This window comes from Onychomys torridus, chromosome 14, assembly GCF_903995425.1.
Source record: "Onychomys torridus chromosome 14, mOncTor1.1, whole genome shotgun sequence".
Taxonomy (NCBI): domain Eukaryota; kingdom Metazoa; phylum Chordata; class Mammalia; order Rodentia; family Cricetidae; genus Onychomys; species Onychomys torridus.
Window position 1 is genome coordinate 49,492,800 of NC_050456.1, and position 15,659 is coordinate 49,508,458.

The 15,659-nt window shown below is 46.0% G+C and overlaps 1 protein-coding gene across 3 annotated transcripts in view; it reads left to right on the plus strand.

Annotated features, from left to right (window-relative positions):
- Positions 1-14,998, plus strand: part of Susd6 (sushi domain containing 6) — a 102,269-nt gene extending 87,271 nt beyond the window's left edge. For all 3 annotated transcript variants that reach the window (XM_036206063.1, XM_036206062.1, XM_036206064.1), the window contains 4 exons: positions 1,712-1,909; positions 2,860-2,998; positions 8,109-8,536; positions 11,217-14,998. In XM_036206063.1, coding sequence (XP_036061956.1) covers positions 1,712-1,909; positions 2,860-2,998; positions 8,109-8,536; positions 11,217-11,242 — 791 coding nt within the window. In that variant the 3' untranslated portion in view covers positions 11,243-14,998. The remainder of the gene's footprint in view (positions 1-1,711; positions 1,910-2,859; positions 2,999-8,108; positions 8,537-11,216) is intronic.
- Positions 14,999-15,659: the final 661 nt, after the last annotated feature.

The following is a 15,659-nucleotide window of genomic DNA, read 5'->3' on the forward strand; positions in this document are numbered from 1 at the left end:
TTTGTATTCATCTTCTAGTTCCATAGTTGCTGTCAGACTTCTAGATCCTTTGTCAACTTTTAAAATTAGTAGCTTTTAAAAAATTGTTGAGCTGGAACTGTAGCTCAGTGGTAGAGTTCTACTAGTATGTATAAGGGCCCTGAAATCACTTCTCAGTACTACCAAAGGAACATATAAATTGGGAAAGTAAATGGGAGTGTCTCAGTGATAGAGTGCTTATCTAGCATGGACAAGCCGCTGGTTCAATCCCAAGAAATGACCAAGAAAAATTATAAATGTACTTAAATGACAAAACAAAAGAAAATGTATGTTTCTACCTCTCTCTAGGGATGTGCAGCCTGAGGGCGAGGATCTTTTTTATATCTAATCCTCCCCCCCCCCCAACTTGATGTCAGCCTGCATAATAGCATTCTGGGTCAGAACTAGAGGGAGGCTGCAGGGGTCGGCTGCAGAATGTGGTCTGTGGGGCATTCACATGGAAGTGAGCCAGGGCCTTATGGTGATAGTCAGACACTCCTGTGTAATTCCCAGTCACTCTGAGCCTGTTGGAGGAAGTGAGAAACGGAAACCACATTCTGACTTCCACATAGACGGCTCTGCCATACAAGGATAGGCTGGCATGTAGTCAGCAAAACCGAATTTCCTTTGGAAAAATCTTTGTTGTATCTTGTGTTTGTAAAACATTTGGAAAGTTGGAGGTCATGCTGTCTTCTCCCAGGCTAGTCTTTCATTGGCTCCTTAGCGCCCCCACTGGACACCTCAAGTGTGGCTAGATACACTTCCTTTCACTACCTGGCTTGAGATTCAGTTCTGTAATCTGTCAGAAATAGAAATAGTTTCCCTTCTAAAAGCTGCTCAGTCCTTCCAGCTCCTGTGATCCTGTGACAGCTTCTCTAAACCACAGTCCCGCCACACCCACATCCTGTTCGCCATGTCTTTAGTTGACCAGACTGAGGGAGTGAAAGGAAGTGATCTTGGTACAGAAAACTTTACAAATCAATCGGCTCATGGGATAGGGACTGGGTCTCATGGGAAAGTGAGCTCAGGGTTAGAATCAGAGGGCCTGGCTCTGGTCCCAAGTTGACATTCACCCAATTTTGGATAAAAGTTGTTTCACTTTGAGGGATGTAATGTCCTCATCATCAGAGGAAAGAAACAATAACTATCGCACAGAATCCTAAGAGATGATGACTCTAAAACCAGATTGTCATGCCTAGAGGAGGCATGTGGAGTTTATTATGGGACAGAGGCGAGTGAAGCCTGGCAGACAAGAGAAGGTGCACAGGGCTTGGGACGCCTCCCAGGAAAGCTCTCAGAAATCTTCTCAGAAGCCAGACTCATGCTTTGATTATACCACGGAGTCCTTCCTGGCAGTGATGTTGTAAACAGCCTAACACTTGCCATAATGAGTTGCCCATGCTTTATCCCTCTCAGTCTGACTCACTGTTAGTAGGCGCAGTTAACATCAGATCCAAGTTGCAGAGGTACAGATCTTTTCTGGAGTCTGCTGGCCAGCGGGGAGGAGAGATGCTGTAAGCAGCCAGACTGACTGGTGCACTTCCACCTCTGTCAGTGACAACTTATTTCCATACTAGTTCAACAAGCTTTTCCAAGGATGGTTCTAATGCCCCCGAAATTTCAGGGTCATGCTACTGAGAGCACATGCCCATTGAAAGCCTCCTTGTGATACCATCTCCTTCTGTCTTTGCAGTGTGCCCTCTGCCCCCAGAGCCAGAGAATGGTGGCTACATTTGCCACCCCCGGCCCTGCAAAGACCCCTTGACAGCAGGCAGTGTCATCGAGTACCTCTGTGCAGAAGGCTACATGTTGAAGGGGGACTACAAATACCTGACCTGCAAGGATGGCGAGTGGAAGCCGGCCATGGAGGTTAGCTGTCATCTCAATGAAGGTCAGTCTACAAGTGAAGTGGGGTGCTGCCTGGGTCCTGCTTTTGTCCCAGTTTCTGGGGAATGGCGCATGCTTTCTTGAGAGCTCCCTTGGCTGTGTTAAGCCCTTTGGCCTTTCTTTCTTTGGTATCCCATGTCTTTGTGGATGTCATTGGGGTTGCTGGTGCATGTCAGTCACGTTGCATTCCACGGAACCATTGAGAAGCTCTGGGTCTTTTTTGAGGCATCTGCCTGACTATGTAAAATTCCTTTGATGTCAGGATCTCTGTTTGCCTAGTCAGATGCTGACAACCTTAGGCTGTGTTCTGTCTGCTAGCATAGTGAGCAACGAGCACAGTGCTAACATATTTCCCAATGTCTCTTCCATTTTATTTTTCTCTTGAATAGAAAGTGACAGTTTTGTTATGGAGTTACAGCCCTGCTGCACTCTATCCTCCTTTTTCTTTCCTGCCTCTTCTTGTCTTGTATGACAGGAATATGCAGATTCCTAAAAGGAAATGTGTGCTGTATGGCCTTCTCTCTGCTTCACACTTGGGCTTCAAGACTAGAACATGCTTAACCCGTAACACCTCAGAAGAGGATGGGAAACAATACGAGGTTTACAGTGAAGGCTGAGGGGCTTGGAACAGGACCTTATTATTTGCCCACTTCTTAGTTATCCTGCTCCATGGGGGAAAACATGGTGGAATTCAAGGTGGTAGAAACTTCAAAGTTAAATGAGTTTAGGTACCACTTGATCGGGGTGTGTGGTGGGAGGTGGAGATCTTATTCAGGTAACAGGAAGAAGAAATGTTTCCAGAGACACCATATATACCTAGGCCACTTTATAAGATTTTCCTGAAAAGGCCCAGCTGTCTATATTCTGCAGGGAATATTTGGCTACATCATCTGTAGAGCCCATGTGTTATGATACTTCTGGGTACCAAATGTTTGTGATGACTTGTTTCCATAGACAAAGAAACGCACACGTCACTCGGGGTCCCTGCACTGTCCATAGTGGCCTCCACTGCCAGCTCTGTAGCACTCATTCTTCTCCTCGTGGTGCTGTTTGTCCTGCTGCAGCCAAAGCTGAAGTCTTTCCATCATAGCAGGTGAGCACTGTTAGTCACGAGTCCCCGTGAGACCAACCGTGCACTGGTTATAGGAAGCTGGTGGCCCGTAGCCGCTGCTAGTCTGTATCTCAGGGAGGTGGAGAGGAGGGTCCAGCTGTGCTAAACTCCTGGATGTGCCTGGCACTGTGCTTGTTGGTTCACATACATTGCTTTGGTCCTGGTGGGAACATTACAGACAGAGAAACGGAGGCATTCACGTTATACCTCAGGATGATTGCAGAACTGAGATTTGAACCTAAATCTGTCCAGCCTCAAAGCCATGGCACTTCACTTGTCTCTGGAGTGTGGGTTTAGCAGCATTGGCTGAGATACTTTGGAGCTAAGGCACAGTGATAGGATTTATAGCCCTTTGTATGATGCTGATACATGCTTGTATTTGCAAGCTGCCTCTTCCTGCTCCTGGTTTCTAATCCTTAGTGCACCTCGGCTTCCCCCAAATTCTAATTTATTTGGTTTGGAGTGGGACCCAGGCCTTACCATTTTCTAGAAAGCTACTCAAATAGTTTTAATGTGTAGTAAGAATCCAGGATCATAGTACCATTCTGAAATCAGAAAGAAGAAGTGGGTTTTCTTAGCTGCAGATTCTCCTTTTTCTCTTATAGCATATTATCTATTAATCAACCCAGACTCAGGAGATGGGGGTGGCAAGTGGTGGTGCCCCAGTGGGAATGGCCCTGAGTATGTCTCTGATAGGGGACTTTTCTCCCGCCCTAACTTGGCCTCTGTAGTTGCCTAACTCTTGAGGGTGCCTCATGTCTTTGAAGAATAGATTGTTGAAATTCATTCATAGCTCTGCATTAGTCACTGTTTTAGCTCTCAGGCACAGCAGTTCAGACTAGCCACACTCTATAAAATGTTCCACATTTGGAACTTAAAGATACAGACCACCCTCAGGTTAATTTCTGTATAGGAATGTGATTTTCCCTTTCCCTTCTTCCTCTTGTTTTGTTTAGAAGAAATGAGGAGTAACAATTATTTCTAAAGAAAGAGGTTTTTTTTTTTTCAAGATTATTTATTTATTATGTATACAACATTCTGCCTCTATGCCTGCCTGCACGCCAAAAGAGGGCATGAGATCTCATTACAGATGGCTGTGAGCCACCATGTGGTTGCTGGGAAATGAACTCAGGACCTCTGGAAGAGCAGGCAGTACTCTTAACCTCTGAGCCATCTCTCAAGCCCCCTTAATACTTTGAAGGGAACTATTTATTTATGTTTACTATGTGAGTGGACATGTGCCATACCATGATGTACATGTGGGGGTCAGAGGACAACATACACTAAATAAATAAATTAATTTTTTGTTTTTGTTTTTGTTTTTCAAGACAAGGTTTCTCTGTGTAGCTCTGCCTGTCCTGGAACTCACTCTGTAGACTAGGCTAACCTAGAACTCAGAGGTATTGGCATCCCTCTGCCTCCCAAGTGTTGGGATTAAAGGCATGTATAACCATGCCTAGCAAAAAAAAAAAAAAAAATTAAGTTTCCTTTTTATTCAGAAATCTGGGTACTTTTAGGGATGCTAATTGTCTTCAGTGTGTGTGTTATTTGAATTGGGCAATGTAGATTGTGTCTGTCAGGTACAGGTAAGGAACTCAAGAGTTGTGAGCATGGTAATGCCAGTGTAGGCTGGCATCTGTACATGCCTCTCATCAAATTCCCTTCAGGTGCCTGCCCTGAGGAGATTTCTCCCACCCAGTCCTGCACTACAAGCAGCAAGGATGCTAATCTGAGGGATATCCAATGAACCTACTTACACAAAGCTCCTTAGTCCATACACTTTATTCTTCTGAGCCAGAATCTGTCTGCATAGCTTCAGCCCTGCTCTCCTCTCCGCCCTCCTCTCATGTCCTCCCATGGTCCCTTCTCCGTTCCTTCATCTTAGCTCTCTCCTCATCGTAGTTAGCTCTTCTAGTCCTCTCTCCAGCTCTGAGGCTTTCAGTTATATGCCCATACAAAGCATCAAATCTCTGGCCAAAGCAAGGTCACAAGGCTTGAATTATTTTACTTCAGGCAGTGACTGTCAGGCTTTCTTTTACAACCCAAGAGGAGAGTGGTTAAAGGAAATGGGGTCAAATAAGAGCTAAAATTGGTTAATATATCAAAAAGGGGGGGGTTTATGTGCTCAAACTACATTCCTAGAAGTGGTTAGGTAAAATGTTAGGAGTCTATAATGTTAGTATAGATAATGAGTAAACTAAAGCTGCCTATATTTCTTTAGGAGCTGTAACTGTCACTGTAAAACTTGGCAAGGGTAACTAGGCAGCCTGTGTCACAGCTTGATGTACCTGGTATGAAAAGGCCCTTTTGTTTTGAATGTCAAAAGGGAAGTCTAAAGATAACACTAAGGCTGTGTAAGAAAGGAGGGTCTGAGCTTAATTTGCACAGAAACAAAGCTATGTACTTAACATCCACCTGACCTAGGCAGTGTCTCCATACGGATATTTACCTTAATTCAGGAGACTAGCAGGTTGTCTGGAATGCTTATTCTGTCTGTCCTTGGATGTTTGAGAGGTATCTCAGATAAAATGTTTTTTGTTTGGAGCTGGCCCTGGTTTTGAATGCTAGCTAAAGGAGATATCTGATTCTAAAGCTAAAAAGGAGAAACAAAAAGCCTGGAAGAAGGAAGCCTTGCCTGTGTGACTGCTATCCAAATACCTTAATTGTATATGGAAAACTGTACCCAAAGAATGATCACTACACTGCAATAGCACACGAGAAATTCATAGCAGGAAGTGACTAATATTCAAAAGCCAGTATTACCAAGAGTCCTTAAGACTTGGCTTTATCCTCTGGAAGGCCCTTGACTTTGTCATAGTCAGCCGAATTCCTACTTTATATTTCTGCAGCTTGTAGCAGCCTCTCAGTGTGGAAAATTAAAGAACACATCTTCCCTCGCCTGGACACTTAAAAAACTGTCAGGATCTCAAGGCTGGAGAGATGACCCAGCAGTTAAGAGCACTGGCTACCCTTCTAGAGGACCCAAGTTCAATTCCTAGCACCCACATGATGGCTTACAGCCATCTATAAATCAGTTCCAGAAGATCTGACACCTTATTCTGGCCTCTGCAGGTGTTGCACCCATGTGGGGCACAGACATGCATGCAGACAAAACAGCCATACACATAAAATAAAATAATTGTAATTTTTAAGAAATGTCAGTGTCATAAACTCTAGTGGATACTCAGATGAATGGAGAGGAAAGAAACAAGACAACTAAGCATAGAGTGTGTGTGTCTCAGGGTCACTGATGCTGGGACCAACTTCCACAGCCGGAATCCTTCACTGAAGGAGGCATGGACTGAAATTTAAACAAGGCAGGAACCTGGAGGCAGGAACTGATGCAGAGGCCGTGGAGGAGTGCTGCTCCTCATGGCTTGCTTAGCCTGTTTTCTTACGGAACCCAGGACCACTGGGATGATCCCACCCACAATGGGCTGGGCCTTCCTACATCAATTGCTCATTAAGGAAATACTCTGCAGGATTGCCTACAGCTCAGTCTGTGGAAGCGTTTCCTCAACTGGGATTCTCTCCTCTCAGAGGACTGCAGCCCAGTGGTTCTCAATCTGTGGGTCGCGTCCCCCTTGGGTTCAAGTAACCCTTTCATAGGAGTTGCATATTAGATATTTACATTACAGTTCATAACAGTAACAAAATTACAGTTACAAAGTAACAACGAAATAATTTTATGACTGGGGTCACCACTATATGAGGAGCTGTATTAAAGGGTCACAGCATTAGGAAGGTTGAGAACCACTCTTCTCGCCTATGTCAAGTTGACATGAAATTAGCCAGCACAGTATGTTTGAAAGAACAGAGCAGCAGTGGGTAATTTTACAGTTGGTTTGGGAAGTTTGTATATAGTACACTATTGTTAAGTTTCTGGAATGTAAAAACACTGTAAGTTATATGGGGAAAAAAAGTCCTAAGGCTTATACAAAATTATGTCTTCACCATGCTTTCAAATGGTTCCAGAGAGGGGGAAAGGTGTGTATAACAAGAGTGATCCCCAGAAAATGTGTGTGTATAAATAAATCTCACGATGTTCACTAAAAAGAAGCCAGAGGGGTTGCATGTCTAAACATATAAATTTAAAGCTAAACCAGTGTTGAAGGACTTTGTGTAATAGTCAAACTATTAAATACAAAGGAAGAGTTGGGTGATGGGTGACAAACGCCTTTTGTCCCAGCACTTGGGAACCTGAGGTAAAGTGACCCTGAGTTCAGGGTTTGTCTGAGCTTAAATAGCAGCATGACATGTCTCTTTAAAACAAAATCAGCTGGTGTGATTGATGGTGTATGCCCTGTCTCAAAAAAAAAAAAAAAAAAAAAAAAAAAAAAAAAATCAGAGAAGTGGTTTCCATGTAAGTCAGGACATGGTGGTGAGATCCCTGTGGTAGTGGGGAAGTGGGGGCAACTGGGCTGGGCACAGAATGTCTGGGCTGCAGTTCCTGGCCTCAGAGGGAGTGTGCACCAGTGCCACCTTTGGCTCATGCAGGGGCCTGTATGCAGACTTTGCCACATGTCCTTTCCTGCATTTGTGTTGAAATTCACAATTTTATGTATATTTTCTTTTTTAAAGACAAGAGTCTCATGCTGTAGACCACTTGACCTCAAACTTACATTTTCCTGCATCTGCTTCCCAAGTGCTGGGATCAAAGGCATGCACTACCATGCCCAGCAAGATGTATGAGTTTTGCCTACAGGTGTGTCTATGCATGATATGTGGATACTGGAAAGCAAACCCCAGGTCCTCTGGAAGAGCAGCCAGTGCTCTTAACCATTGAGCCACCCTCTCCAGCCCAAGAACACAAGTCTTTAGAAGTATGTAAAATTGGATTCAACCCCAAGTCCATCCCTTACCAGTCTCTGACTGCTAAGCAGTTAGATTACTTCTCTGAGCCAAGCCCACATTCTTGGTGAATCCCCAGTGAAAGGACTCGGTGAGGCTCTAGTCTGTGCTAAAGTGTTTAAGGAACTTCCTACTTGCTAACATATAACAAGTACTGGAAAACGAAGGATTTGTTGCTACAGTGTTATTGGTACATCTCTGTGTTGCTCAGATTCTTTTGTCTTTGTCTTTTCTGATACAGGCGTGACCAGGGTGTTTCTGGGGACCAAGTTTCCATCATGGTGGATGGGGTCCAGGTTGCTCTACCTTCATACGAGGAAGCTGTGTATGGCAGTTCTGGTCACTGCATGCCACCGGCTGACCCCAGAGTACAGATTGTTCTGTCGGAAGGTTCTGCACCTACTGGGAGGAACGTGCCAAGGGAGCAGCAGCTGCAGGGCCAGGGGGCCTGCTCCTCAGCAGGTGGAGAGGATGAGGCCCCGGGCCATTCTGGGCTGTGTGAAGCCTGGGGTTCCCAGGGCTCAGAGACTGTGATGGTGCACCAGGCAACCACATCTTCCTGGGTGGCCGGCTCAGGGAGCAGCCAGCTGACACACAAAGACACTGCAGACTCGGAGAACAGTGACATACAAAGCCTTTTATCCCTCACATCAGAGGAGTACACAGATGGTAAGCGGTCTTTGCTAAACACGGATTACTGGCTGTTGGAATCCTTGCTGGGAATGAGGAAGCCCTGTGGGCCACTCTGATAATTGGTGTATTTTCACCCTCCCCACCCCCCACCCCCAAAAAAGGGTAATAGCCAGAGTATTAGCCTACAAAGTAGGATTTGGTCTTCAGAATGCCAGGTAGAGCTTTGGGCTCTCCTAGGGAGACTTCATTGTTAGCTATGAGTTTTGATGGCTCTGGAGTCTAATATTATTCACAGCCATAGGCTCTGCTAAACCAACTGGATGGGTTTCGAGGTATAGGACTATTAAAAAGTTTTGTATTCACAAAAGGCAGAAAATAACAAGGAGAGCTTGTGCTGTACTGCTGAGAAAGTAGCAGCCTGCATGTCCTGTAGAGAAGACAGCCACTTCGTTCTACCCAGGAGTACAGTGTTGGTTTCCTTGTGCTGTCCATCTGGGTTAAGCTTGACAGTGAGTGCTCGGTATTTACGACCGTCCCCATTTTACAGATGGAGAAAATGGGGCCCAGTTTCATTTGTCATTATCACTGGTAATTGACAGCTGAGATGTAAAACTGAATGATTGGCTCTAAACCAGCATTTTTAACCTTACAGTGTCATGATGGCTCCCAGGTAACTCTAGCCCCTTTGTGTCAGGCTGGCCATAGAGTGCAGTGGTTGTTGCCTACTGACAATCTGCCTTTGCTGGAGCCTGGACAGTTTAACTATAATTCAAATCTGTCACTTTAAAGAGTATCTATAAGTGAAATCTCAGACAAAGCCTAGAAGCTCCCAGTTGATAGTAACAAGTCTTTCTGAAAGATCCCCAGAGGAAATTTCACAAATCCTGGTGTCCTGGACAGAATCTGTGTCTAACAAAAGAATGTGTCTTTTGGTAGCCTGCCTTCTTTGCTCTTTGGAGAGAGATGTCAAGGACCCTGTAATAACTGACCCAGTTTGAATGTGTCAGTCAGTGACCTCTGGACCCTCAGGCACATGTATTATGAGATGTGGCTAAGGGCACATGGCATCCTTTATCCTTCCTCAGGAGCCAAGGAGGTTCCCTGTTCTTCCTTGATGGCTACTTGTTTTTGGTTTGGGGGCTTTTGTGTTATTTTGTTGTTGTTTTCAGAGACGGGACCTCTCTGCATAGCCTTAGAAACCGTTGTCCTTCTGCCTCAGCCTCCCAAGTCTGATCACAGTGGTCTACCATGTGCTGGCTTAAGCAAGCTTTTTTTTTTTTTTAAAGACAGAGTCTCACTATGTAGCCTTGGCTGGCCTGAAACTCACTATGTAGACCAGGCTGGCCTCAACCCCACAGAGATTGACCTGCTTCTGCCTCCAATTAAAAATATTCTGCTGGAATTAAAAGTATGTGTCATTACACCTGGTTTGAGCAGACCTCTTTGAAAGCCTCATCTGTGTTTGGTGCCAAATGAGGAAACATGCTCTCTGCTGCATGGAGTATCAGTTGAAAAGACAGTGGGGCCTGCACTGAAGAAATTGTGGAACCAATAATTGCAGTGCTAGCCAGATATGGTGCCTCAGGCCTGCAATACTAGCATTTCAGAGACTGAGACAAGAGGATCGCAAGTCCAGGTTAGTTTGAACTGCATAGACCCTGTCTCTAAAATAAGTAAGGTCAGCAAGATGACTCAGCAGGTAAAGGCACTTGCTACCGAGCCTGATGAGTGGAATCTGATTCCCAGGCCCCACATGGTAGAAGGAGAATCCCGAAAAGTTGTTCTCTGACCTGCAGGTACAGATGCACATCATCACATACTTCCTGCAGTGTACAGATGTATACACGCACTAAAAAATAAATAAAGTTTGGGGATTTAGCTCAGTGGTAGAGTGCTTGCCTAGCAACCACAGGCCCTGGGTTCAATCCTCAGCTCAAATAAATGAATGAATGAATTAATTAATTAATAACTAAATAAATAATAATTTATTAATAAAATAAATAAATAGTTTTTTTTTTTTTTTTTTTTTTAAGAATAATGGCCAGGCGGTGGTGGCACATGCCTTTAATCCCAGGAGGCAGAGCCAGGCGGATTTTGAGGCCAGCCTGGGCTACAGAGTGAGTTCCAGGATAGCCAGGACTGTTTACACAAAGAAACCCTGTCTCAAAAAACAAAACAAAACAAAAAGAATAATGAAATAAAAATTGGAGAACTGATGCCATAATGAGGTATTCAGAAAACAAGATACTTAAGACTGATGTCCTAGGAACTCAGGAGTTTGACACATGGATCTAACCTTCTTCCCTCTGGTGATATGAGAAGACCAGGACCCAGAAAAACAAAGTGATTTGTCTAGGTTCACACACGTGGCAAGTGGCTTTAAGGACATGCTGGGACTTTGTGGAGGACTTTGTGGCTTCTTAGAGCAAGATTGGAGAATTGAAATTAACTAGACCAGCAGAGAAGAGAGGCAGGGTTGTATTGGTGGGACCAGAAGGTGTTTGAATGCCAGGCTCAGCATTGAGATTTTATCATTCAGGCAGTGGGAGAGATGAGGCAGAAAACAAGAAATTCTGACTAGCTTAGATGTACACAGCAGAACGTTTTATTTCTTTGAATGGATGGGGGCTGTGTGGGGGTTCCTAAGGTAGAATTGGGGTGATATTGAGAGACACCTTTAGGTAACTACAGTCCTTTCCTCCCCATCTTTCCACAGATATCCCCCTATTGAAAGAAGCATGAGGACTGCCCGTCCTCTCTCCTCTCTGCCCGTCCTCTCTCCTCCTGTGGGTTTGAGAACCATGTCCTCTCCAGTTGCCCCACCTGGATGCCTGAGCTGCCACCTGTGTATCTGTGTGTACCTGAGGGCCTGCAGGCCACCCCGCTGGATACTCAAGGAAGATTCTCACCATCTGCCCACTGAACAGCTGGAGGACCTGGCTCTTTGCCTGGCCCAGCCTTCCCATCTGTCAGGGACATGTCTGAATGTGCTGGATTGAATCCTCCCTTTCCCCAAGCCACTGGGTCCCTTGCAGCCAGCTCTCTGGTGGCAGCCCCACAGTCATGAGGGCCTGAGCACTGCTCTGTTTACTTGTGCCTTCCCCCACCCTGTCCAGGTTCCCTGTGTGCAGGTGGGTTGCTGTCCACAGGCCTTAGTGGCTGTTGCTACCTGTACATAGGGGCTGGTCCTGGGGCTGCAGAAACAGAGTGAACAGTAAGGCCCTCAAAGCAGGAGTGACTCTTACTGGGGCCTGAGTGTGGGTCCCTGAACTTGCCCTGTGTGTTGACATTGATGGCATCTTCCTTGGCTGAGGATAGAAGGTTTGGGAAGTCGTGCCAAACCTGCCCGGCACTCAGCTGTTCAGCTCGGATGCAGGTTCCTGACTCTTTGGAGTTTCCAAGGAGCACACAGAAGACCTATGGGAAGGAAGAAGGTTGTCAGATAATGATTGTCTTCCTAATATGCAAGTTCTCACTTCCTGCTTCCAGCATTGGCTGCCTTGGCCTTGGTTTCTGTTCCTGAATAAGGGGAAGTTGCATGCTGTCTCCTGGATTTCGTCCTAGGTAGCTCTGGCTTCCTTGCAGCCCACAGAACCCCAAGATTTGCTGAGATGCCAACAAAAGCTCATCTGGGTTTTGGCAGTCTGAGCAAGTTGCCTGTTTCTAGGTTTGTGGTGATGGAGGAGAGGTTGAGAGGTACAGACCAAGTCCCCCGTGGCTGCAGGCAGCTCCGGCCAGGTCCCGAGGACCCTCCTTACCACAGTCATGTGCCTTAGTAACTATGCCCAGGAAGTGGCCCGCTGTCCCGCTGCTCCTCTCCCTCTGCTCTTCTCCACACTCTTCCACAGAGCATTGCTGACAAGCTGCTCTACCTGTCCTCCAGGCCTGAGAAATGACCCCAGCACCCTGGCTTTTCCAGCTAATGTGGGTCGGTGGGTTCCCAGAAGCCTGAGAAGTAGGCCTTGGGAGTGGGAAAGTACTGGCCTTGGAGGGGTGGGTGCTCTTCCTATGGCACTGAATGCCTGGCTAGCTGAGCCCCACCAGGTTTCTGCCATCTTCAGAAGACATGTGGTGTTAGGCTCTCCGTCGCGCACGCTCTTTCTCTCTCTCCTCTCTTTCTTCCTTTCCTTCTTTCTTTCTTTCCCTCAAGCATCAAGGCTGGGAAACGTCAGAGCCAATCCTGGACTGCACCTGTGATGTTTCTCCCTGAGCCTGTCTGGTAAAAATAGTAAAAAGCCCAGTGTATTTATAGTTCCTGACCCAACGGGTTAGTTCCAGGCATCAGCGGCCTCAGATGGGGGAATGCCATCCCCTACCCACTGCCCACAGCCTCCACTTACAATGCACTTTAGTCCCTGGCATGCCTGGTTTCCTGCCATACCCTCGTCTCCTTTCCTCTCAGGGTAAGGGCAGTGCCTGCTGTCCCTGCTGGCCACTCTCACATCCCCAGAAGGCCAGTCTGTTGTGCCCAGTGTCCAGTGTGGTTGGCTAGGCCTGGAGAAGGTGCTAGAACTAGAAGACTAAAGCCCAGTGGAGACAGTGCACACCTCAGCAGCTGCCGTCAGTGGTCACTATGGTTCTCCTTCACCCTCCTCCAGAGGAAGGCAGGGCAGAGGGCCGGGAGTCTTCTGAATGAGCCCTCTGCTTGCTGCTCTTCTGAAAATCTGAATTCTGCTCTAGGACTTTTTAAAAGAAAAAAGGAAGATCCCTCCCTTTCTGTATCTTTACTCTGGGTTTTTGCCTCTTAACAGATTGCACTTTTTGTTTTGGATTTATTTAGCTACATGGTAACTGGCTTGGCCCTTGGGTAAAAGAACCTCTTGGTGCCTCCTTCCTTCCTTCTCCCGATCGTTAACCTGCTCTCTGGGGATCACAAGCCAGGTCATCTGACTGGGGGGTGAGGCCATATTCCCATCCTCCTATCACTGGTTTCAAGAAGGTCTGTTCTTAGAGTTTCCCACCTGCTGCTGCTGGCATCTGTGACTTCCTCCTGTGTTGTTCCTTCTTCTGAAGCCATTTCTTAACCGTCAGCCATGTGCTGTGGTTTGGGGGGCATCTGTACTTTGTCCCTTACAGAGGGACTGGGGGACTTAATTGCCTTGAGGTGGAGCCTGGCTAGAAACAGGGTCAGTGGCAGGTGCCAGGCTGTTAGGCAGGAAGGAACTTAGAGCAAGTGGGAAGAAGCTAGGCAGCTTGCTTTGCTGGGCTCACCTCCAGGGACATCCTGCAGACTTGTCCAAAAGGCAGTTGGCACCAAAGGACTTTTACACAGAGGTGTGTTTTGTTTTTTTGGTTTGGGAGATGATTTTGCTTTTTCATATGTGTGCTGACTCAATGCAGGTTTTATATCCTGGTGACTTGCTGTCATAGTCTATCAATTTCCAAGGGTGAAATAAGTAAATAGAAAATTCCGTCCCTCCATGCCTTAGTTTAACAGGTAGGCTCTATCTGCCCGGGTCTGTATTTTGTGTGATGTTTCTATATTCCTGTCTCACTGGGTGAGGACTGTGAAATGGGTGGAGTCTTGACCACTTGGTGGATTTGTTTGCTTTTATAAGGCATTTCACTGTACATTCAACAAGCACTCCATTTGCAAAGAGAACTTTCAGTAATTCGTCTTACCTATTCCTCTTGCCCTCCTGCCTCCACCGCCAGCTTTACAGTCTAGAGAAGCCAGGCTACGCGACAAAGGTATACTTTTCCTGCTCTGTGAAGTGGCCGAATGGGGTAGATGGCAGCTGGCCTTTTCCCTCCCAATCCCATCAGAGCTCTTGAAATACTTGGCTTCCTACCTAACAATGTCTCCTCTGTTCCTGAGGAACATTCTAGATTAGAAAATGGAATATGCTGCAAACATTTCTAGATCCTTGCTCCCTTCCTCCTCCTTAAAGAGCAAAGAGAGGCTAGAAGGGACAGATAGCATGCCTACTACACGGCTTAATTCCAAGTACCCTTGCGCCTGGCAGTGTGGCTGGAGCCTCCCTGAGGGGCCTGCTGGGTCTAATGCAGCCCTAGAGAATAATTTTCTGGGCAGATATTTAGGCTGACGATGTGGTAGCTGGTTCCCTGGAAAGCCAGAGTGGCGGAGCCAGTTTTTCTGAGATGTGATTAATTTCCAGCTGCAAATGTAGTAGAGTTTTTAACAAAGCTCCTCCCCACCCCATCCCACCCCCAAAAAAGCTCACCGGGTGTGGTGTGGGAAAAGAGCACTTAGACTGCCAAGTAGGGAGAGGAAATGGCTGTGGGCTGCATGGCTGTATGCACACTAGCCTGGCTTCTTAAGGTTGTGCACCACTATGGGATCCTTTGCAGAATGGTACTCATGTAATGGTTTAAAACAACACATGCATAATTGATTGTGCAGGATGTCAATCAATCTGGGTTTGCTTTATTTTATTTTATATATATATTTTTTGGTATCCTGTACATTGCAGTGGGTATGAAGATAGTATTTTAATATTTGTACAAAGTTTAATTTAATTTTAATTGTTCTATGTATATAACTGCATTTCTAAATAATAATAAAAATTCTTATGAAGGCAGTTTTGGGAGATGTAGTCCTTTCCAAAAAATTTGACAGAGCTCTAGATGATTGACAAGAATAGGGGGGCAAAGCTCTAGCTTGGGGTTAGAGTTCTTACCTGGCGTGGTTCAATCTCCAGTACACAAAAGGAAGGAGAAGGTAGGAGAAGAGAGAACAATTGGTAAAGTGTTTGTAAGCATGAGGACCTGAGTTCAGATCCCCAGCACCCACATAAAAAGCTGAGTGTGGTGATTTGACCCTGTAATCCTAAAATGAGGCAGAATCAGCTTGGCCAGCCAGTCTAAGTAATTAGTGAGCTTCAGGGAGAGACTGTCCCAAAAAAACAAGCTGGACAGCAATAGAAGGAGACTCTTGATGTCATCCTTTGGCCTCTGCATGTGTGTACACACACACACACACACACACACACACACACACACACACACACACGCACACACATAGTAGATGTGGGCAAGAGCTACGAAGAGATGTTGTACTGTGAAGAGGCTTTCTGGCAATAAGGTTAAGGAAACTAGACAGACTCATAAACTACTCAAGAATATAGAACCAGGGCTGGAGAGATGGCTCAGCGGTTAAGAGCACTGGCTGTTCTTCCAGAGGTCCTGAGTTCAATTC